The 24,134-nt window shown below is 38.7% G+C and overlaps 1 protein-coding gene across 1 annotated transcript in view; it reads left to right on the forward strand.

Annotated features, from left to right (window-relative positions):
- Window positions 1–24,134, forward strand: part of PPEF1 (protein phosphatase with EF-hand domain 1) — a 125,747-nt gene that overhangs the window by 10,726 nt on the left and 90,887 nt on the right. Inside the window, exons 4-7 of the mRNA XM_031673271.2 lie at window positions 9,479–9,565; window positions 12,971–13,070; window positions 14,498–14,617; window positions 19,044–19,211. Coding sequence (XP_031529131.1) covers window positions 19,160–19,211 — 52 coding nt within the window. The 5' untranslated portion in view covers window positions 9,479–9,565; window positions 12,971–13,070; window positions 14,498–14,617; window positions 19,044–19,159. The remainder of the gene's footprint in view (window positions 1–9,478; window positions 9,566–12,970; window positions 13,071–14,497; window positions 14,618–19,043; window positions 19,212–24,134) is intronic.

The raw sequence follows: 24,134 nt of genomic DNA on the forward strand, positions 1-24,134 counted from the left end.
CAGAGACTTCATTTTTAATTTTTAAAAATGATAGTAGTTTGCTCCAGGCCCTATATTAACTTCGCAACCTTCTCAGGAAATATAATCTTGGATCTCTCACCAACTTGTTTTCATAGTGCCCCTTTCATGTAGCTACACCAACAGGAGCACGGCATATCAGTGAGAATTGTGTTCCATAGTAAGAAACACAGAGACCTAGGCACGGAGGTTATTTTTATCTCATGTAGTATAAAATCCAGAGCTTCATTCAAAATGTGAGTCTTCATTACAAATAGCTCTTATCTACCTGTTAAAGAGTCATTAAACATACAGAAATTTCCTGTCCTTGGTTCATCAGATCAATTGATGTTACATTTCCTTAAAACGGCTCTGTAAATCAGACTTCTTACAAAGTAACAATAACAGTTCACCTCATTGGGGTAAATTAGTGAAATGTTATTACATTACTGATACCTCAGTTTACTTATAATTGTTTTTTTTCTCATTCTTTCCGAATATTTGAAATCTTGAGCTTATGGCATTATTTTATTTATACATCACAACATTCTCTTGTTCTGCTGAACCTACGGAATTGACCGTAAAAATCACAAAAGCGTTGTAGAATATAGTTTGACTTTAAAAGTCATGAAAGAGTGGATTGAAAAATAAATAGAGATTTAAACAAAAATTGTACTGTTGTAGAGCAGTGCCTCGCAAAGTAATGCTTCACCATCACTTGGGAAATTAATTAGAAACACAGATTCATAAGCCCTACCCTAGACCTACTGAATCAGAACCTCTGGAGGCTGGGCCCAGGAATCTGTGTTTTAACAAGATCCCCAGGTGATCTATATGCACATGAGAGTTTGAGAAGCACTGTTTTAGAGAGTTTTATGTAAATAAGACTCACAGACTGTGCCCTCTTTGGGATACTGGTAAAAATACTAACTAAAGATTTAGTAAACTAAGACCTGTATTAAACCCTAGATTCTCCTTTGAAAGTCCCCAGATCATAGACTCGGGTTATCTACTCCAGGTCCCTGAACCTTAATTCAAGTGTATGCTTGACTTCATTCCTCTAGCAGCACCTTCACTTGAGTAATCAGTATTTGTCTTTTCCACTGTCAGTTCAAAGGTTATCCTCAGAGAAGCCTTTGCTTGACTTCCTGACTCACTCTTGTAATACACGTACTTCTTTGTAATTTCACTTTTATTTTTATGGTTATTTGATTAATTTTTATGATTTTATGATTATTTGATTACCCTTTGCCTCCCCCACTAGGCTATAAACTTCATGAGGGAAGGGACCTTGTCAGTTCTGTTAACTGGTGTATCCCCAGGGTTTAGAACAGTACCAGGCACATGATAGATGCTCAACAAATATTTGTTGAATGAATATATGAATAAAACCAAGACAAGAATAAGTATTCTTTTTTTAAAAATTGAAGTATAGTTGATTTACAGTGTTGTGTTAAGAATAAGTATTCTTTTTTGGGGGGGGTAATTAGGTTTATTTATTTATGTTTTTAGAGGGAGTACTGGGGATTGAACCCAGGACCTTGTGCATGCTAAGCATGCACTCTACCACTTGAGCTATACCCTCTCCCAAGAATAAGTATTCTTAAAGAAAATTCCCTAAAAACTTTTCCAAAGTCTTCACCATGAACTCTTAGTCATCTGAGACAATACTAACAAGCGTTTTGAAAAGAAAGCCATTGATCTTTCCCACACCTTGCTTTAGTTAATAGTTTCAATATTCCTCCAAGAAGCCAACTGTTCTTTGTTTTTTACGTTCATGAACACAAAAATGGTTGACAGGGAGGCCATGGTGGCAAAAAGAAAGCTTGAGGAACCTGGAACCTTCCTTTCTAGTAAGCAGGAAGTGGTTCTCTCATCCAGGTTATGTTGTTCACGTTCTCTTGGCAGGTACTATCATATCTGCATCCATTGTGGGGTTGCCAAGGCAACCTATTAAAGAATCATTCTAGAACCTACTTCTGGAAAATTCCAGATGAGGCTGAGGAATTCTCTTCAAGTAAGATCTATAAGTGTGACGATGGGTTGTGTCCTGAGCCTGCAAGTCAGGCTGAGAGATTCAGCAGCCAGTGAAGTGAAGATCTAAGAGTCTGTTCTCCTTCAACCTGTGTGGAACTGCTAAAACCTAGAGGAAGGGTAAGAACTATTAAAGGAGCAGATAAACTGAATGAAGTCTGGGTAGGCATAGGACCGTTTGATTGAAAGTTAACCTTCTTCCTTAGTTTGTTGAGTTGTTTGGCTAGCTCTGTAGACTTAATGTTTTGTGTATGTAGTTTGTCATACTTTAATATATATTGTGTTAGAGCTATCTTTATAGAGTGGAACTGGATTACCTTGACTCAGTAGAAAGAGTACTGGCTACCAAGTAGTAAGTCTATGGTTTTGGGGAGGCTACTCAACCTCTCTGGGCCTGGTTTCCTCTCCCATAAAATGAAGGGCCTTGCTGAACAAGTCCAGAGGACTGGAGTATCTTACCGTAGCATAGGCTCACCTGTTACAGAGCTCTGGGCCAAGACCCTCGTGATGATGTTGTAAGGGGACTCCACCGTCTGTGCCTAGATCAGTTTTGCCCATTTCCCAGTGCTTTGACATGAGAGGGAATGCGTAAGTGTATATTCTTTGTTTTACTTTTGTCTTGGAATGGCAGATTATAGCTCCTGCAGAAGGGAATAAAGAAGGAATTACCATTGCTCTGCCATTGACTCATGCTAGATGTCAAACTGAGACACATGCAAAACGCAAGCACATACAAGCTAAAGGAACAGATTGCGGCAATATTTAAAAATATCACAACTCTCTAAATAAGAAGCAGTTCTGATAAGCCTATTTGGAATTCATGCAAAACACCCATAACTCTGAAAATCTGAATCGTACACTGCCAAGATAAATTACATCTGGGCAGCAATTATAGATAAAGGAATTGTATGATAATACCTATCTCCCTTGGTTTACAGATATCCCTCTCTCCTGGGCCTCTTCCTTCCCAGATTGTTCCTTTTTCAGTCTCTTTTGTTTGCTCCTTTCTCCTCCTCATTCCCTTTAAATGTCTCTGTTCCCCGGGCTCCTGACTTTGCCCCTATTGCCTTCTTACTTTACAAGCTCTCCCGGCTATTTTATCTTCTCTAATCACTTTAGCTCTTATCCCTAACCTGATGACCTCTTTAATCATAATCTGCACACTTGATTTATCTCTGGACTTTAAAGCTTCTACTGCCTCTGGGACATTTTAACTCATTATTTGTCTCCACCATAAACATGCTTGTCCCCCTTCATGTCCTAACGGGTATCCATTAATACTCTAGCACAGTTCATGGTATGACTCACCAGACTAAATGACAAGAGGGCAGGGACTGTGTCTGTCTTGTCCACCATTGAACCCCCAGGGCCCAGTGTGGTGCCTGGCACGTGCTAGACACCCAGTAAGCATTGTTGAAGAAGTGATGAATCATCTAATATTCTAAACTAGAAACCTTGGAATCATTCTTGATGCCTCTGTCTCCCTTGCTCCCTATACCCAGTCTGGGACCTGTGGGGTTTATGACCTAAAAGGCTTTCACATTTGGCCCCTCCTCTCCATCTCCACTGCAACCGCTTTAATTCAGCCCTTATCATATACCTCCTGGATTATTGCAGGAGCTTCCTCATTGGTCTTCCTTTGGCTGTCTTATTCCCGGTCATCACCACCTGACCCTCAGAGTGATCTTGTTAAAGTGTGAATCTAATCAGATCACACTCAGGCTCCCCTTCACTTAAACAGAGTTTGCATTGTGGCAGCCTCAGACTAGACTCCATAGAGTGTTTTGAGAAAATGACAATTACTGTATTTCATTGATTCTAAGATGCACATTTTTTCACATTTTATCATCTCTGAAATTGGAATGTGCCTTAAAATCGATGGAATGTCATATTTGATGGCGGATTTTTTCTTTCTTGTTGGTACATAAAATAATGATACACCTTGTAATCGATGGCATCTTAAATTTGTAGAAATATACTCATTCTGACATTTAAAAATAGGGAGATTTTACGTAAAAATATATTCAGCTTCTGAAAAATTACACTGGGCAAGACTGGGCCAGGATTTCTGAGTGGCAGCCTAAGAGGGAGCTGCCAGTAAGTAGCAGCTGCTTCATTCAGACAAAAACTCTCTAGAATGTCCCATGGTTTCCACCCAGGTTGCTTTATTCATTTATATTATATGCTTCAGTCCATGCAAGCATTTGAAATTGCAATTCCTGACTGACAGGTTAAAGTATGAATTCTTTGCTGTGATTTACAAAAACGATCCCAGTTGGCACCAGCCTTCTTCCTGAGGTTCACATCCCCATCCTCTGCTCTGTACAGCCTCTATCCCCCAGTCTCAGGAAACATTACTCAAATGTATCATGCTCCCGAGTTCCTTGGAATGTCTTTCCCCACCTTGTATGATCTAGAAAATATTTCCTGACTTGCCCTGGCAGGGCTGATGTCCTTCTGGGTTCCAGTAGTACATGGCATCTCTGTACCTACACCTCCTGTCTTGAAATTATTTGTGGACATGCCCCTGTCCCTCATTACACTGAACCTGGTAGAGAAATGAATCAGAATGTTTTCATCTTTGTATCCCTGCCTTGTAGCTGGAACTTGCTCAGTAAGTATCTGTTAAGTAAAGGGTGGATGGGGTGTGTTTTCTTACTAGGATCTCTGTTTTTTGAGTTTCAGCCATGGATAGAGAGCTAGAAGTGAAGTCAGCGGGAAGGACAAGTGTTTTCCTTAGTGCTCGTAGTTTACAGCAGAAAACACTGCTTCTGGCTGTGCTTTAGGAAGGCCCTTGGCAGTCAAAGTCAGCCTATGGGGACTTTACTGTCTGCAGACCCAAAGACACTAAGTCAGAGCCAGCTTTAAAGCTTTAGAAAAATTTTATTTTTAAATTAGTGTACAGTAAAACTAACTTACACAGTTTTGTGAATTTTGACACATGGGTAGATTAGTGTAACCTCCACCATGGTCAGGATACAGAACATCACCTCTAAAACTCCCCTTTGCTATTCCTTTGTAATCACATTCTCCCCTATCCTGTAAACCTTGGCAACCACTAATCAGTTCTCCATTACTATAGTTTTGTCTTTTCGAGAATGTCGTATAAGTGTACGCAACCTTTTAAGCCCTGCTTCTTTCACTTGGCATATTGCCTTTGAGATTCACCCAGGTTGAATGTATCAATAGTTTGTTCCTTCTTCTTAGTAAGTGGTATTCCACTGTACCAGTGTCCCACAGTTTTTGTATACATTCATCCACTGAAGGACATTTGGCCTGTTTTCAGTGTTTGACCATATGAACCTGTGTACAGATTTTTGTATGACGATAAGCTTTCATTTCTTTGAAGTAAATATCCAGGGGTAGGATTGCTGTGTCATATGGCAAGTGCATGTTCAACTTTATAAGACGTGACCAAACGATTTTTCACAGTGGCTGTATCATTTTGCATTCCCACCAGCAGAGCAGAAGAGTTCTAGTTGTTCCACCTCCTAGCCAGCACTGGATATTATTAGAATTTTTAAAAAATCTAATAAGTCTGCAGTATTATATTACTGTGCTTTTTTTTAAATTGAAGTGTAGTTGATTTACAATGTTCATTTCAGGTGTACAGCAAAGCAATGCAGTTATACACATATTAAATATATATGTGTTTTTTTCAGATTCTTTTCCATTATAGCTTATTATAAGAAATTGAATATAGTTCCCTGTGCTATACTGTAGGTCCTTGTTGTTTATCTATTTTGTATATAGTAATATGTATCTATTAATCCCAAACTCCAATTTATCCCTTCCCTGCCTTTCCCCTTTTGGTAACCACAGTTTGTTTTCTATGTCCCTGAGTCTATTTCTTATTTGTAAATAAAATTTGTATCTTTTTAAAAATTTAGATTCCACATATAAGTGATATCATACTTGTCTTTCTGTGTCTTACTTCACTTAATATGATAATCTCTAGGTCCATCCATGTTGCTGCAAATGGCATTATTTCATTATTCTTTATGGCTGAGTAACCACATCTTTATCCAGTCATCTGTCAATGGACATGCAGGTTGTTTCCATGTCTTGGCTATTGTAAATAGTACTGCTATGAACATTGGGGTGCATGTATCTTTTTGAATTATAGTTTTCTCCAGATATATGCCCAGGAGTGGGATTGCTGGATCATATGGTAACTCTATTTTTAGCTTTTTAAGGAACCTGCATACTGTTTTCCACAGTGGCTACACCAATTTACATTTCCACCAACGGTATAGGAGGGTTCCTTTTTCTCCACCCTCCTCCATATTTGTTCACTGTGCTTTTGTTTTTGTTTTGGAGGGGGAGGTAATTAGGTTTACTTATTTATGTACTTTTAGAGGAGGTATTGGGAATTGAACTCAGGACCTTGTGTATGCTAAGCATGCACTCTATCACTTGAGCTATACCCTTCCCTCTGTTCACTGTGCTTTTGATTTGAATTTCTGCTTCCTTGAATACAGTCTGTGGGACCTGAAGGGAAAAAAATGGTCAACTCACCACCAATGTGGTGGTATTTCAAACTTTGATCTTCCTCAGTATAGCTTCTGCTATGTACTTTCCAGAGTCCTTAAGTTATTTATTTTTGTGTAACAAATTACTAAAAAACTTAAGAGTCTTAAAACCCACATTTATGATCTCACAGCTTCTGTGGGTCACGAATCCAGGCATGGCTTCTATGGGTCCTCTACTTCAGGATCTCTCACAAGCTGCTGCAATCGAGGTGTTGACTGGGCTGCAGTCATCTTAAGGCTTAACTGGGAAAGGAACTGCTTCCGATCTCACATGGTTGTTGGCAAGATTCAATTCCTGGAGGTCTGTTTGACTGAGGGCTTCAGTTCCTTGCTGGCTTTTGGCCAGAGACTTCCCTCAGTCCTGTGCCATGTGGGCCTCCAACATGGCATCTTCCTTCATCAAAAGCACACAAGTTTTGAAAGTAGTAGAGAGAGTCTGCTAATGAGACAGAAAGTGACAGTCTTTCATAACCTGGCCACAGAAGAGGCATCCCAACACATTTGCCATATTCTGTTGATGGGAAGTCAATCACTCTGTCTAGCCTTACACTGAAAGGGAGGGGATTACACAACAGCATGAACACCAAGAAGTAGGGATCATTGGGGGCCATCCTGGAATCTGCCACAGTCTTCAAATAGCTGATTCATGGATTCTGTCCAGGTTTTATAGCTCCATTCAATGGGAGAGACAGGGTAGAGTGGATAGAGTGTCCTTATTCTGTCTTACTCTCTGTGGAGCTTTTTCATTTGATTTATGAGCATTCAAGGTTAATTTAAGGAGTTTTTGTTTGTTTGTTTGTTTGTTTTAACTGAAGCCATCCAGGGCAAAACTACGGTTAGATTACAGCAGTGGTCAAAAATTTAAATTCGGATACCTATTAATCTTCCATTTATTAAATCACAGCCGTGGAAAGCTCAACTTTTGTACTCAAGATGGAGCCTTTTCGATGATGAATTTATAAACTTCAACACATGGCAGCTATTTCAGCCTGTCATTGTGGCTGCTTACCAGGTGACCCCAATAGACACATCTGGCCCTTTATGAATTTCTTTCACCTGATAGTGACTTATGACCCACCTTTAATTTATTTTAATGATTTTCTAGTGACTCACCAAATCTGGACTCTCTTTTCTACTACTTAGTATGGTTTTTCAATACCCAGAACTCATCCCTGGAACTATGCTTGATCCTTTCACTTTATTAAAGTGTAAAACCACTTAGTATACCTTCCCTCTCTTCAAAAGGAAGCAGGCTCTTTAAATCAAGGTTCTTCAAATGTTTTTGATCATGGACCTCTCATATAGTTATATTTATTTATTTATAATTAATACTGCTGAACTCATATATTGTATACATTACCAAACATACATGAAAATAGAAAATTCAAAATAAATAAGAAAATAGTTAAAAATATGAATTCTAATATTTTGCTTTCTACTGTCCAACATTTGCTATGCATTTGCTGTGGGTCAGGTACCTCAATTTGAGACTGCTACGTGCTAGGAAGCTGGAATTGGATGTGATTGCTTACCACTGGCCCCAGCACCAGAGGGCTAGCTGAGAGTTGCTAGAGCTGGGAAGCCAGCCGCTTCTGAGCTCCCCCTTTTGTACTGTCAGATATTGAGGTATTAGGGACCATGAGTGGGCAGACACCTTAAGTACTTAGCACCGAATAGATCAGTACACAGCATTTTTTTTCTCAGTCTCTTCCCAAGTCCAGCTGCTTTGCCTAGAGTCCAGCATATTCCCCAGTGTGTGTTGTGTGTCATGATCAATAATAGGAGCTGCCCATTAAAATGACTTCTTCTTGGTAGAAATTGGAACTGTGGCCAGCTCCAGGAAGCTGGTGAAATAGGAGAGGTTTTCCTGCAATGTGCAGTCCCTTCCTTGTGAGGTAACCAGCCTTCTTTGTTCCCCTATGCCTTTCCATAGCTTGCTACTACCATAGACTCACCAAGTGTCCTATTTTGGGTTCCCTCAGAAGCTGACCCTGAGATAAGCATTTGAGAGCAAGTTTATTTGGAAGGTGAAGGCCAATCCAGTAGGGGAGTGGGGAAGAGAGAAAGGGAGGAGAGACCACCAAGACAGCCAAGGGAGAGTAAGTCCAGCCTGCAAAGGTGGAGAGGCCGCCATATTTCCTTCATAGCAGATGAACACTTTTCTCTATCTGCCTGTGGGTCTAATTGCAGCATTATAATTAGGAACTTAGTTCATTCTGATTTTTGTTTGACCTCTCCCATTTCACATCCTTGTTAAGTACATATCTACAAGAACACTCTCTTTTCTTCCTCCCTTCTTTTCTTCTGGTTTACTTCTGACTTCTGGCTGTGCAATCGTCAGGTTGTAGATAGGGCATCACTTCTAGAAAGCTTTCCTTCATCCCCTTTTCTGGGGTAGGGCTCTTTCTCTGTGCCCCATACCTGTCCTATTGGAGATTTTGTTATATTGTATTGCTTTCATTTATTCATGTAATAAATATCTATTATGTGCCTGGTACTGCTTTAGATTACCGGAGCTTATATCCCAATAAGGGAGATAGCTTTGAATATGTAATTTTATTTTAATTCCTTATTTACCTATATGTTTGCCGTGCCTAATCACATCCATTGTTTTCACTATTTTGTCCCTGTCTCTTAGCAAGGTGCCTGCCATATAGAGGGAGATCAATTAAAAAAAAAAGTGTTGAATTGAGTAGAAGAGCACAGTGTATCTTAGTTAGGGATGATTTGATATTTCTCTGGCCTTTTCAAGGGGGAAATTGAACTCTTACCTTTCCTATTGGCTGTTTTCATATGATGACGTACCCACTGAGAGATAAGGTGACCTACTTTGCCTGTTAGGGGTATAAGTTTGTTATTGAGTGAGTTTAGAACTGTTAACATTATTTTGCCCATTATTTTTTCTTTTTTTTTAGGCTGGGAGAACACAGCCTTGCCTAGCTGGAGGAAAACCAGAGAGCATCTGCGAAGAGGCTGGAAGCTTCATTTTGCAAACACACAAGGTGCTGACTGAAGCAGTATAGTGTAATGATCATAAGCAGGGCTTTTAGAGTCAAAGTGGTCAAGTTCAAATGCCAGCTCTGCCATTCATTTGCTGTTAGATTTTGGGCTATAGTTCCTAATGCGTGAGTAGGGATAATAATAGTACATACCTCATAGGATGGTGTGTGGATGAAATAAGATTAGCACATGTAAAATTAACAAGTGCCTAGAACATGATAAGTGCTCAATAAATGTTATTGTGATTTATTCGCACACGTCAATGCCAGTTTATTTAACAATTGGAGACTGGCTACAGGACTGTGATACTCAAAGTAACTTTTTAGTGTTCTTCGTACAATGGGAAAATATGGTGAAGTTCTTCATTTTAAGCAAATTCTAGATTTTAGACAAATCACATAAAGGACCCAGCCAATCCAATTCATGGTCCAGAGACTGGCTATTAAAATAGCCCTAACCCTAACCTAAATCATGATTTCTTTCCCTCCTTTCCTTTCTTTCTGTGATTTAACAAATATTTAGTGAGTACTGTAGGGGGAGAAAATTTTTCCTTTCTTCTTTGGCTAGTTTGATAATTAAATTGAGGGGGAGGGTATACCTCAAAGTGGTAGAGTGCATGCTTAGCATGCATGAGGTCCTGGGTTCAATTCCCAGTACCTCCTCTAAAAATAAATAAATAAACAAACCTAATTACCCCCACCCCCAAAAAACAAAAAACCATATAAATCAGATTAACAGGAGAAAAACAAATTATTTATGTACATATGGGAATCCCATAAAGATGAAGACTCAAAAAGTAGCCAGGTAATTGAAGCTTATATAACCTCCTGAGCTAAGTAAAGGGTTAGGGGTCTGGGAATACAAGGGAAGGAAGACCATTCATAGGAAGGCAGAGGAGAGGTTTGGAAAACAAAGGTTGCCCTGTTATGCAGATAAGTTTCTTAAGGTAAAAAGATATCTCTGGTAATAGTCCTCTTCCTGGTACAGGGCCCCTTTCCAATGTAAATTTAGGCAGTTGAGGGGGAGGCAAAGAGCTTTTCCTGAGTCTGCTGGGGTTTTGATTGCCTTTAGCTCAAAATAATTCTCATGCCAAAGTGGCATATTTTGGGTGGCAAAACCTGCTCCCCTTCAGTACCCCTTATGCATTTGGTGCTGCGGATGCCAAGAGGAATGAAATGGATCCTCTTCCTTCAGGATCTCACATGTAAAAGGACAAATGACGGCGCACTTTGGGAAGTTCTATAATTGGACACGCACATGGCTTTGAGAGCCAGAAGACAGTGACTAACTCCCCTTTGGTGGTTTAGGAAAGGCTTCACACAGAGGAAGTGGCATTTGAACAGCTGCATCTAGACATAGCCATCATTTAATCATTGTGAATTGAATAGGCATTTGGCTAGAAACCCAGCCATATAGTGAGATTGTCCACTAGTTTTGGGGAGCCTGGGTAATTATACTATCACTTACAGCGTGTATGGCAGCCTCATCAGGTTCTAGTCTTGGAGTCACTGCCTTGGAAAGCTGTGTGGTTGTATTGCCTCATAATGAGGCCCTCTGATAATATTTAATATGCTAATAGGAGTACAGAAGCCCAGAATTACCTTTCCAGTTATTTTTAAAGTGATTCCATTAGATTTAATAGTAAGCTAGGTAACCACTTTACTGGATCTCCTGTGGCTCTCAATTGCAGAAAGGAGTTGGCTAGAGAGCAGCTTGGGTTGGGTTATGAAATGATTATGGCTGGAAACCTTTAAATCCTGGCTCACGGTGCCCACGGCCAGTAAGCTTGAAAACACATATGCTGTGTAACCGGCTGGGAAGAGTTTGGGAGGAATACTGCTGTCTGTGTAGCTGTAGTCAGCATGAGACTCTAGGAATAAGATCACCCCTGGATTGCCTTGAAAGACAGCAGAACTGAGGCTGCTGGCATTCAGTACTGACACTGGTACTTTAATTTTTCAGTTGTGTCTTCCTCCTTTTCCTTCTCAAACTCAACAAAATCACAGGTCAACATTCCCGTTCCATTTTGCCGATGAAGGGAGGTGAATCTCCCTTTTCCAGATACGTTTTTCACCAAGCAAGGGCTCATATGCCTGCAGTGCAGAAAGCCAAACTCTGACAACAGGTGTTTGCAGCAAAGTAAGAGTTTATTTACAGGGCATCAAGCAAGGAGAATGAGTAGCTCATGCTCAAAACACCCAGACGCCCCCAATAGCTTTCAGTCAAGGGTTTTTAAAGGCAGTGTTAGGGGTGAGGGTCAAGAGATGTGAGATCAGCTTGTGGACCTTCTTCTGACTGGTTGGTGGTGAGGTAAGAGGATAATGTTTCAGGAATCTCAACCTCCTGGTTCCAACCAGTCTGGGCTCTAGGTGCCTGTGGTCAGCCCATAGTCACCATCCTCCACCTGGGTGGGAACCTTAGTTTGTGCAGAACAACTCAAAGCTCTCCCTTGGAAGGAACTAGGAGTCCTGGGACTCTATTGTCTTAATCAGTAACTGCTTGGATCAGCTCTTGGAACTCACCAAGGCCTAGGAGACTAAAGCCTTTTTCTACAGATGACAAGTTGGGGGAGGGAGGATGTGAAAAGGGTTTTGTACCCAGGAGGGCCCTGCAGGGTTCTGCTTGGTTTCCTCCCTTCTCTTTAACACTCCTCAACTTGAGGGAACAGGTGTGAGGCAAGAAAGGGAATCAAGTTTTGGATAGAGAGGTTGATCATAAACTTGGCAGAGGAACTCGATTTTAAGGGGACTTGGTTTACGTTCTCCAACAAGCAACTAATTGAATAGCTAGAGGAATAAAAATGTCATATAAATGAATTTGCAGCACGGCACCCAAAGGCTACTCCTTTAAAACCATGGCTTTTCAAGTCCTAAGGAGGAACATTTAGTGTTTCCATGTCCTTCTTTTAATTGTGCCTGGGTTACTGTAATGTTTCCTAAAAATTATCATCAGTTGACCAGAAGAGTCAACCACAGAATGCTTCTGCCCGGATTTACCGAAATTCATTTTGTATTTTGTGCTGATCAGCTTGTTTATGCAAACAGCGGCCTGGTCCTGATTGTACAGAGCCTGGTCCCCTTGGAAGCAGTCATGTGACCACAGCCCATTACTTGAGTGCATCCCTTCATCTCTTAGCCGGGAACAGGGCAGGGTTGGGCAGACAGCTGCAGCTTATGGGCCAGCCCAGCCTCTCCCGGATCCACAGCTTTCAGTTCACCTTCCAGGCTGAAAGGCAAAGTCTGTTCCAGTTAGTTCTTTGTGTGTATGCGTGTGTATTTATTTTTTTATTTAAACAAGGGTTCTGCCTGCAGAGAGCTGCAGAGATGTGAGATGTGTGGAGTGCGTGAGTGTGTGTGTGTAGGGGGGATGCTCCAGAGAGAACTGGAATTGTACCTCTTTTCTTTCAGACCTCTGCATCCCTCATAGAGAAGTTTTTTCTTGGTTTTTTTTCTCTTGAAACACCTAGGGTGAAGATAAACCTCTACATAGGCCAAGCAGAAGAAACAGGTAATATGTTTGTTTGTTCTTAGGTATTCTGGGCAAGCAGATGTCTACATTATAACATATATTGTGTAGCAACAGAACAAGGAATGTACACTCCTTGGAGTTTATTTTATGCTTTGCAATTTCTTGGAATGATTTTTCTTAAAAATGCTGATTGCAAGTCAGTTGTCATCATCTTAAAAAGGTATACAGATGACTTTGCAATCTGAAGGGTCATAGCCTATTTCGAAAGAACTTGATACTTGGGAAAACTCTGTGGTCAATTGGGTGAGAGCTAGAAAATGAGGGAAGGGGTGCTTTGAGAAACCCTTCTAGGACCCTCATGGTGCATTCCCCACTATACGACTTCATGTTTAGAAATCTTCCTTTAGTTTCCTTGGTCTCTTGTTATCACAGAGGACCATAGGATTTCCATCTATCTGGAAGAAAGGGAAACAAAATCCCTTGCAATGTTCAAGAATTCTCTTTAGTGATTTAGTGCTTCCATAGATTGATCCAATTGGATCCTGAAACCAAGGCTCAGCTAACCTTTTGGTGGACAGAGATTTTTGTTCTTTAAGCTTTAAATAGAATGGATCTTCAGTTCTGCCACTGATCAGCTGTGCCGTGGTGTATGATATTTAATTTCTCAGTCTCAGTTTCTTCATCTGTCATATGGGAGTGATGATACTCCCTTGATGGTTGCTCTGCAGGTTAACTGGAATAATAGAAGCATTAAGTACCCACAGTGCTGGGTAAATAGTCCCTTAATGAGTAGCAGTGATTTTTAGCTGTGATTATTATTACTGATAAAGCATTTTTTCAGATCTTAGGGCTCTCGGGGAAAAGAATCCATTTCTTTGTGAATCTATCGGTAATTATCCCAGAGCTGGTAGACGCCCACGGGGTTTAGTCTCTGGGAGGCCCCAGACAATGCATTCTGGAGGAAGAGATTTGAACAAACACAAGTTTTGTTTCAACACTTGTACCACAATGGGTACCCACCCGTGCATGGCTCCTCCTAACTCATCAGCTAAGAAGAATTGCTCTTTGTTCTAGTCGGTTTTTTCCACCACTGATCTTCTCGTTAGTCTTGTGTACAAGTCTGTAAGGTGTATGTGTTATTATCCCTGTTTTCTTATAAGAAAACTGAGGTGCAGAGGAATTCATTATTAGCTAAGAAGAATGTAAGTTCTGGTTTGTCTGACTTCTAAACCCCAGGCTCCACTGGGCTAGCATTAGATGCTTAGGAACAAAATATGTTCTTGAGATGCTTTACCTCAAAAGGTAGGCTATTTGGGAAACAGTAGACACCATAGCTCTTTCTTTGAGATTCATGTTAGAGATGCATAATAACATCCAGAAGACTCCGAGGAATCCTGCAGTAAAGAAACCTGTTTAATCCTGCTTCTCCTGAACTTATTTGATGGTGGGACTTTTTTTTCCCCTAGAATCAGAAACCACGTAGAAGTATTCCACAAACACACTTTGGAAAACCTGGCACTACACCAAGCTGCCTCCTGATTACAGTCTTGTCTGATACAACAGATACCCTCAGATACCTACTGGTGGTCAGTATCGTTTCTTCCTTTTTCTTACCCTTTCATGGACCCAGGAATAATCACCAGCTTACTCCTACAGACCTCCCCTTATTCATTTAAGACCCCAGACGCAAGCAAATGCTGCAGTGTTCTACTGGAAAGGTAGTGGTAGAAGGGGCTGCTCTAGAGTGGTTGGCCAGGGACTTCTCTACCCCACTCTATGCCTCTTAGTTATGCTTAGGCCACAGACATCAGGCTGTAGAACCCCTTTTTCAATGAATACAAAGGGAATGCAGAAGGATGAGCCTGAAGATGTATGTGCCCTCCATGCTTGTGTTTCCCTGTCCAAGGTGGAAGAATTAGACCTGCCTGCCGAACTCCTACTTTGGGGGCTGGGCTGTGGTGCCATTTGAAGGACTATGGGTTCTGGATTTGGGTTCCTCAGGGCCAGAGCTAGATAGAGTACATATTTCTTACATGAGTCAGCATCTCTAGGAAAAATTGAGCTTCTAGCATGGGAAACCACACAATTCACATCTAGAATGCCAGAGGCAGAGCGGAATCAAGGTCAAGGTAGCTGAGCCATGGTGTGGGCGTTCAATAGAGATGCACTTTGAAATAAAATCAAGAATGAATAAGAACAACTCTGAGAGGCTGGGCTAGCACTTGAAGGGTGCTTGGTTGTCAAGGTTGGGTTGGCTCTAACGGCCATCTTTTGTGCTTTCCTTGTATTTTCACCTTGGGAAATAAAAAGTGGTTAAGATGAAAAGAACTGAACAACATCAAACAGTCCTACCCTTCAGTTCTCCCCACCCCCACCACCCCTCTGCTGCTCAAACCACACCCCTCCCCAACATGCACAGTAAAAAAGCCTTTTAGCAGAAGCCTCGGAAGAGTCTCCTTTTGCAGACTGTAAGTGAATGATGAGTCACTATTTTATGTTTATGCTTTAAAACCATCCTTGGCCTGTGTTGGTAGGGGCAGCAGCACTGAGCAAGTTTCAGGCTGTTTTTTTGCCAAGATCCACCTTTTCAGTGGTTTATGTCACTGACTAAGGTATGCTTGGTCTCTGTGAATGCTGCAGAAACTCGCCACCTCTTGAGCTGGAGAACCCCTTTCAGGCCCCAGGAAACCATTTCTTCAGAAGCTTCTTTAGCACACCAAGTGCTTATCAAGTGCTGACAGAGGGCAGGGAGTGGAAGAAGCTTAGATTGTCCCAAATCATGGAAAATCCCCAAATAATTTTTATCAGCTTTGCACCACCCAGAGATGTCCTCAAGGGCACATACACTGCTTACAAACGTGAGTCCCTCTCTGCCTTTAAGTGAGTGACTGTAGTCCAGGTTGGGCAGTGTTGGGGTAGGAAGTGGCACTTGGCCTTAACCAGTTCTTGTTTTGGTGAGAATTAAAATGAGCTGACTCTTTTTGGTTTTGTTTTGTTTTACCTGTTACCTGAGGGAGGGAAACATTAAAAAAAAAACTTGTTTAATAATTATTACTTAATAATGTAAAAATTCTAAAACAAATGATTTTTTTTATAACAACCCAAGAATTCTAGAACAAGTCTCATTTCTTTCCATCGTGATTTAAAAATTTTCTTTAGAAATGGATATATAAGTGCTACCCATTTTCTGGTTTAATAAAAGGCTTTTGTGTAGTCAAATATGTATCTGTGCACAAAATGACGGACTAATAATGACTTTTATCATTAATTATTTAAAGGATTCAGGCTCGGAAATATTCATTCACTCATTTGTCATTTGTCAAACACCTGCTGTGTGAAAGGCACTGTGTAGGTGCCAGAGATTCAAGGAGTGTTTAGAAAAAAAGGTACCCGTATACCTTACAATCTAGCAGAAATATATTCAAGTTTGACGCTTTTTAGTTCCTAGTGAATCTTTTATATAGACCTTTGTTTGTTGTGTAATGAATTAACTGAGGGTGGCTGGGAACCAAATGCCTTTGGAGAGAGACTGCTTTTTTTTTTTCCTAGAAAAAAAATTGAGATTGAAATATATCACTTCATCTTGTTGAATTGGTGTTGCCTACTCAATGCACAACTCTTAAGTATTCATAAAAAGGGGTAGAAAAACATAGCATAAAGATGGACGCAAAGCCCAAGGGAGATATGGAGAGCAGTGTTTCTCAAACTGAGATATGGGGAGTGCTTGTGTCAAAGTCCCATGAAGGGTGCACTTCTAATTCCAGATTCCCAGGCCCCCTGAATGCTTGAATCCAAGTATTGGTGATAAGGCCTGGGAGTCTGCGTTTTAAAATAATCTCTCCTGGTAAGTTTTGTGATACTCATATATGAGAGCCTGGATCTAGGCACTTGGAGAAAGTCACCAGGACCAAATGAACTACTTCAAAGGGCGATGAAGAACCAGCAGACGTGTTCTCATAGGCACTGCAGATAACCTTTGAGAAATTTCTGAGAATGAAGAGAAGGCAGGCCAAAGGTAAATAGTGCCCTGGTTTCAAAAGTGAAAAAAGAGTAGATGCTAGAAGACACTGCCTTATAAGCCTGACATGACCTCTGGAAAAAATCTGTTCCAAACAGATGGAGTCAAAGCATTTAGATGAAAGTATGATGATCGATAGGCATCGTCATGGGTTCGCTAGAACAATGTCTCTATTAGAGAATGTCAAACTTTGCTGTACATTAGAATCACCTGGGGACCTTTAAAAACTCTTACTATCCAGCCCCCACCCAATATCAATTACATCAGAATCTCTGGGGATGGCACCCAGGCATCACTATTTTTTAAATCCCCACAGACCCTAATTTGTTGAGGTGCTGTCTGAGCATTGAGTTTTAAAAGCTCCCCGGGTGATGCTAATTTGCAACAAAGTTTGACAACCAATTTGTCTATATGATATTAGGCAAGTTGCTTAGCTTTCTTGCGCTTTATGTAGATCTAGGTAATTTTATAGGTCTCTCTCATTTTAAACTTCTATGATTCTGTCATTGAAAATAATGCCAAACTGACTTCCTTCCTTCCTTTTTCTCCTCTTTCTCTTCCGCTGCTGCTGCTGCTGCTGAGATAGTCTGGAATGTCAAGGTGTCAAATTATATATCTTAATTTCATTAAAATATTTAGGGAAACTTCCTAGGATGTCTCATAAATAACTGGATAGTTATTATGATGGGTGAATTTGCCGCCTAACTGAAGAACTATGCTCAGAGAGTGAATGTAATGGATCTGTGGTAACCTTGGAGAATGGTCTAGGGTGGAATGCCACAAGGCTTTTCTGCTTTTGGAGCTGAGCCTGTTAACATTTTTTATCCACGATGTAGTTAAGAAAGATAAATGCCTATCAAATTTGGAAATAGCCCAAAGTTTAAGAGGGTTAATTAATTTAATACATAAAGAATCAAGTCTAGCTCTGATCAGAATGTCTGTTTATTAAGGTTATTGTTGTTTAGAAAGATTTTCCATAATTCAGATATTTTGCTTATTTTATTTTGCCCTTTTCTTTAGTTGAGCCATAATTTTGAAGGTTTTAGTGTAGTACTAATGGAAAAATAGGCATGCCTGGCAGAGTCTGAAGTCAGTTGTTCTCTGACTTTGTCACTATCAAGAAATACAAATAGATTAGATCAGGCTGGTTTGGAGCATCATGAAATGAAAGAAACATCACCCAAAGAAAAGCATGAGGTGGGATTACTACAGAAAGGAATTTTGTTGAAAACTCCCATGGAGGGACTATGGAATAACCAGTGTAGCAGTTCCAGCTAACCCATTGGAAGGCCTGGTGAGTGTGAGGGCATACTTCGGAGGGGCCTCAGGAGTGCCTCGATAGCTTGTTTGAAAAGGGCATTCCTTGGATTCTGATGCCTTAGTCTCTGGAGTGGCCTTGAGCCTTTTAAAAAAATTTTAAACAACTACCTAGACTGATTCTGAGAAATAGTGTGGAAGAACTCATTTTGATTTGAATTTTGGCATAGTTGTATAAATATGTTGTTATTGTCTCATAGGCATTCTCCAGTGTGTGTTTTTAAAAGCCCAGATAGACTTAATTATTTTGAGCTTAAAACCAAAACCATTAAATTATGTCAAACCCTTCATATCCCATTCCCTATATTTCAATTAGAAAGTTGTACACTCTTACTTTTTTTTTCATTTTTAATGCTTTGTTTTTGTTTATTTTTATATTAAAAAATGCTAAGCTTTATTGGGTATAGGATTTAATGCTTTATTTTATAAAGCATTGATTTGACCTAGACATGGGGAAAATATAATTTATGTGTTGCAGAAAAGCCATCTATAGCTGCTCTGTTGCTGCTGCTGTGTTTTGGAAAATAAACCAGGATTAGATTATGTCTGATCACTTTCCACATCACATGATGAACAGCAGTTGAGAAGAAGCATAAAATGAATCCTGCTGAGCGGCTCTTAGATACCTTGTTGTTAACGGGTGCTCTCCTCCCTCCCTCGTGTGTCTGCCTCATCAGGATCTATGACTGAAGCGGATCAGCCAGGAAGGGCTCCTCGCAGCATAAAGGAAAGCACTTTTCACACTGTTTTAGAATGAGAAGTTGAATTCATAAGCACACATAATTTAGAAGACATGGGCTGTGGTACTTCAACAACTGAAACGAAAGACAAGAAATCTGAGAAAGGTGAGTGCTAGGAGTGTGCCTGTCTTCCTGGATAAAAGGGGAGAGTGAGCTGGGTTTACCCTCTGCCCCACCCCCCCTTCTCACTTACACAGTTCTCCAGCTGCCCAGAGAGATTTTGCAGGAGGCATCCTCATTTGAACTGAAGGTTAAATATTGGGATAGCATAGGAAACTACCTTTAGGAAGATGTAGCTTTGAATTTATGATGTACCATAAAGTATTATCCAAGAGATATTTTATATTTGATTTGATTTCAGTTGAAAATGTACCAATATAAAATCTTAATTTAAAATTCAGTGGCAGGGAACAAGAAAGCCTCTCTGTAAATTTATATCTGTTTATTCAGTATGCTTATAAATAGCTATATCCATACCTACGTGACATTTGGTAGCATCATTGAATTTTTGTTAGATTTTATAACTCAATGATCAGATTACTGTTTATAGCTATTCAAACAGAACTTCATGAGATTTGCTTCATGTTTTTAGACTATTCTAGGCAGAATTTGGGAAATCCTAGATCAGCTGCTTCCCAAAATGTGTGCTGTTTCTAAATAGATGACTTGCCCCCTACTATCCCCATATAATTAGAGTCTTCAGTGTTCCCTTTGTTTATTTGCTACTGAGCTTTTCTCAGAGATACTAGAATCTAGTTGAAACTCACTTGAGTGTTTAAGGAACTTAGTCTCCACATACAAATTAAACCAAAAATAAACAAGCTGGGATGATTATGTGAATAACTTACTCTGAAACTCCATTCCTTTGTTATCTAGCTTATAGATAATTTTCTCAATTTCTATTTCACACCTTGGTTTTGGAAGTTTACCTAGGCTTACGATGTAGAGTTTAGGATGCAGAGTGTTTGATTCTAATTTGTGTGGGATATTTTCCTTTGAGATTCAGATACTGGTCTTGCTCCCAGCTGATTTGTGCCGGTGAGTTAGCAAGTTAATCTCTGACAGTGGGGCAACGGGAGATGCATTCACTCTTTCAGATCTAAGCATGTCATGAAATAAATCTTTCAAAGCTCCAACTGAACTAATTCCATGGTAGTAATTTATTATGAGGGTAAAGAGAGTAATTCTCTTTTTATATCCAAGATTACTCAGAGTTTTAAAATTTTAATCAAGTTTCTTTAGGTTAAAAAAAAAAGCCAAGACCAGCTTGTAAAATCTCTCTTTTTGAAATACTTTTCGACTTTTAAAATGTTGCATGTAAATGGAATTATTAACTTCAAATTTTGGACTGCTTTTTCTTTTAAATAACTTATTGAGGTGAAATTCAGATAACACAGAATTAACCACTTTAAAAGGAACAATTCACTGGCATTTGGTACATTCACAAAGTTGTGTAACCATCACTTCTGTCTAGTTCCAGACCATTTCCATCACTCCAAAGTAAACTGATCTATTAAGCACTTTCTTCCTATTTCCCTCTTCCCCCAGCCCCTGGAAACCATCAATCTATGTTCTTTTTCTATGAATTTACCTGTTCTGGACATGTCATATAAATAGACTCTGGCAAAATGTTACCCTTTGTGTCTGGCTTCTTTCACTTAGCATAATGTTTTTGAGGTTCATCCATGATATGGCATCTATGAGTACTTCTTCCCTTTCTGAGCTGGATATTATTTCATCGTATGTATATATCACATTTTGTTTATCCAATCACTTGCTGATGGACATTTGGGTTGTTTTTACCTGTTTGGCTATTGTGAATGGTGCTACTATAAACATGAGTGGATATGTACTTATTTGAGTGCCTGTTTTCAATTCTTTTGGGTTTATACCTAGTAGTGGGATTTCAGGGTCATATGGTAAGTCTATGCTTACCTTTTTGAGGAAATGCCAAATTCTTTTCCTAGATCACTTTTTGAAAAAGGCAGCTTTATTGAGATATAATTCACATACTACATAATTCACCAGTTTAAAGTGATTCAGTGATTTTCTTTTATATTCATAGAGCCATACAACCATCACTGCAATCAATTTTAGAATATTTTCATCCCTGCCCCTGCTCCAAAAAACATTAATAGGCACTCCCCTAACCTACACCTCCCCAGCCCTAGGCAATCACAAATCTACTTTCTGTCTCTATAGATTTGGACTATTCTGGACATTTCATATAAATGTAATCAGACAATATGGAGTCTTTTGTGTCTGATTTCTTTTATTCAGCATAATATTTTGAAGTTCATTCATGTTGTGTCATGAATCAGAACTTCATTCCTTTTTATTGCTGAATAATATTCCATTGTATGAATATGTTACATTGTATTCATGCATTCATCAACTGTTGGGCATTTGGATTGTTTCTACTTTTTACTATTGTGAGCAATGCTACTATGAACATTCATGTACAAATTATTGTGTAAACACATATTTTCAGCTCTCTTGGGTATATACCTATGAGTAGAATTGCTGGGTCACATGGTAGCTCAGTTTAACATTTTGAGAAATTTCCAAACTGTTTTCCCAAGTGGCTGCACTATTTTACATTCTCACCAGCAATGTATGAAGGTTCTTATTTCTCCATATCCTTGGCAACACTTGTTATTGTCTTTCCTTTTCATTATACCCTAGTGGGTATGAAGTGGTATCTCATTAGGGTTTCCATTTGCATTTCCCTAATAACTAAGAATATGAAGGATCTTTTCATGTGTTTTATTAGCCATTTGTAGATCTTCTTTGGAGAAATGTCTTTTCAGATTATTTGCTGATTTTTAAATTGAGTTATTTATTTTTATATTATTTTTTGTAAGTGTGATTTTTATATTCTAGTTGCAAGTTCCTTATCAAATATATGATTTGCAAATATTTTCTCTGATTCAATGGGTTGTCTTCTCACTTTCTTGATGATGTCCTTTGAAGCACAAAGGCTTTAATTTTGATGAAGTCCAATTTCTTTTTTCTTTAGTTGCTTGTACTTTTGGACCAAATCCAAGGTTATTTGTGCTATGTTTTCTTCTAAGAATTTTATTTTTACCTCTTACATTTAGTTCTTGATCAATTTTGAGTTAATTTTCATTATATGGTATGAGGTAGGGATATAAATTTATCCTTTGCATGTGAATATCCAGTTGTTCCAGCACCATTTGTTGAAAAGACTATTCTCAATCAGTTTGGGAAATATTGCTGTCTGAACAGTTAAATCATCTGATTCATGAACATGGGTATCTTTCCACTTATTTAGGTCTTCTTTAATATCTTTTAACAGTGTTTTATAGTGTTCAGTTTTACTCTTCTTTTGTAGAATTTAGCCCAAATATTTTATTCTTTTTGATGCTATTGTAAGTGAAGTTGTTTTCTTAATTTCATTTTTGGGTTGTCCATTGCAAGTGTATGGAAAAGCAATTGATTTTTGTGTATTGCTCTTGTATCCTGAGACTTTGCTGAACTCATTTCTTAGCTCTAATACATTTTTAGTGGATTCTTTAGGATTTTCTGTTTATAAATCATGTCATCTGAAAATAGAAGTAGTTTTCCTTCTTCCTTTCTATTCTGTGCCTTTTATTTCACTTTCTTGCCAAATTATCCTGGCTAGAATCTCTGTTACTATTGAATAGAAATGTGAGAGTAGGCTTCCTTGTCTTGTTTTTGATCTTAGAGGGAAAGCATTCAGTCTTTCACTTTAAAGTATGATATTAGCTGTGGCTTTTTTGTAGATGCTCTTTATTGGGTTGAGAAAGTTCATTCCTATTCATAGTTTATTAATTTTTTAAATTAAAAAGTGGTATCTATTTTTGTTAAATGTCTTATCTGCATGCATGGAAATGATCATGTAGTTTTTGTCCTTTATTCTATGATATAGTATACATTAATTGAATTTCAGATATTAAACCAACTTTGTATTCCTGGGATAAATCCCCACTTGATCATGGTGTACAATCCTTTTTATATGTTGCTGGATTCAATTTGCTAGTATTTTGTTTAGGATTTTTGCATATATATTCATAAGAGATATTGGTCTATATTTTTCTTTTTCCTGTGATGTCTTTGTCTGGATTTGATATCAAAGTAGTACTAGCCTTATAGAATGAGTTGGAAAGTATTCTCTCTCTTCCACCTTTTAAAAGAGTTTGTGAAGAATTGGTATTAATTCTTTTAATGTTTGGTAGAATTTGTCAGTGAAGCTACCTGGGCATGGGCCTTTCTTACTGGGTATTTTTTTGATTACTTATTTTACTCTTGTTATAGGTCTGTTCAGATTTTCTATTTCTTCCTGAGTCATTTTCAGTAGTTTGTGTCCTTTTAAGAATTTGTCCATTTCATCTAAGTTATTTAATTTATTAGCACATATTCAGAGTATTCCCTTATAAATTTTTGTGTTCTTCCATTATCTCTTGGTGAACATATCAGTCAATGTTTATTACAATTTCATAATAATAAATCTGCTGAAAACTAATACAATGTGTTTACTTATATTTACCATAAAGTTTTTCCCATTCAGAAATATTGTAAAATACAATAAAGCAGTTGGACATAATTAATAATTGCTCATTATTCTACTACCCAGTTTTTTTTGGTATGTGTATATTTTTGTATCAAAAATTGGTATGTGTATATTTTTGATCATCCTAAAAATTAGTTTTTTATAGCCTTGCTTTTGGCACTAAGACATTGATATATAAACATTTCTCAAGTTGTTATAAAAGTTTTATAAACATCATTTTAGCCATTACTAAATGTGCCATTAGTGGATAGACCATAATATAATTATTCCTGTAATATAAGACATTTTCTTTTTATTAATGTAAATAACACATTGAAGAATTTCTTCGTGTAAAATTTTTTCCTCATTTTGGATTATTCTCACATTCAGGTGATTAGACATGAAATTTCTGTGTCAAGGGCTATGTATAAGGTCTTGATAGAAAATAATAGTTATTATTTCCTTTATTACTAACTATATTCCAGAGAGTATCC

The sequence above is a fragment of the Vicugna pacos genome, chromosome X (assembly GCF_048564905.1).
Source record: "Vicugna pacos chromosome X, VicPac4, whole genome shotgun sequence".
NCBI classification, from domain to species: Eukaryota; Metazoa; Chordata; class Mammalia; order Artiodactyla; family Camelidae; genus Vicugna; species Vicugna pacos.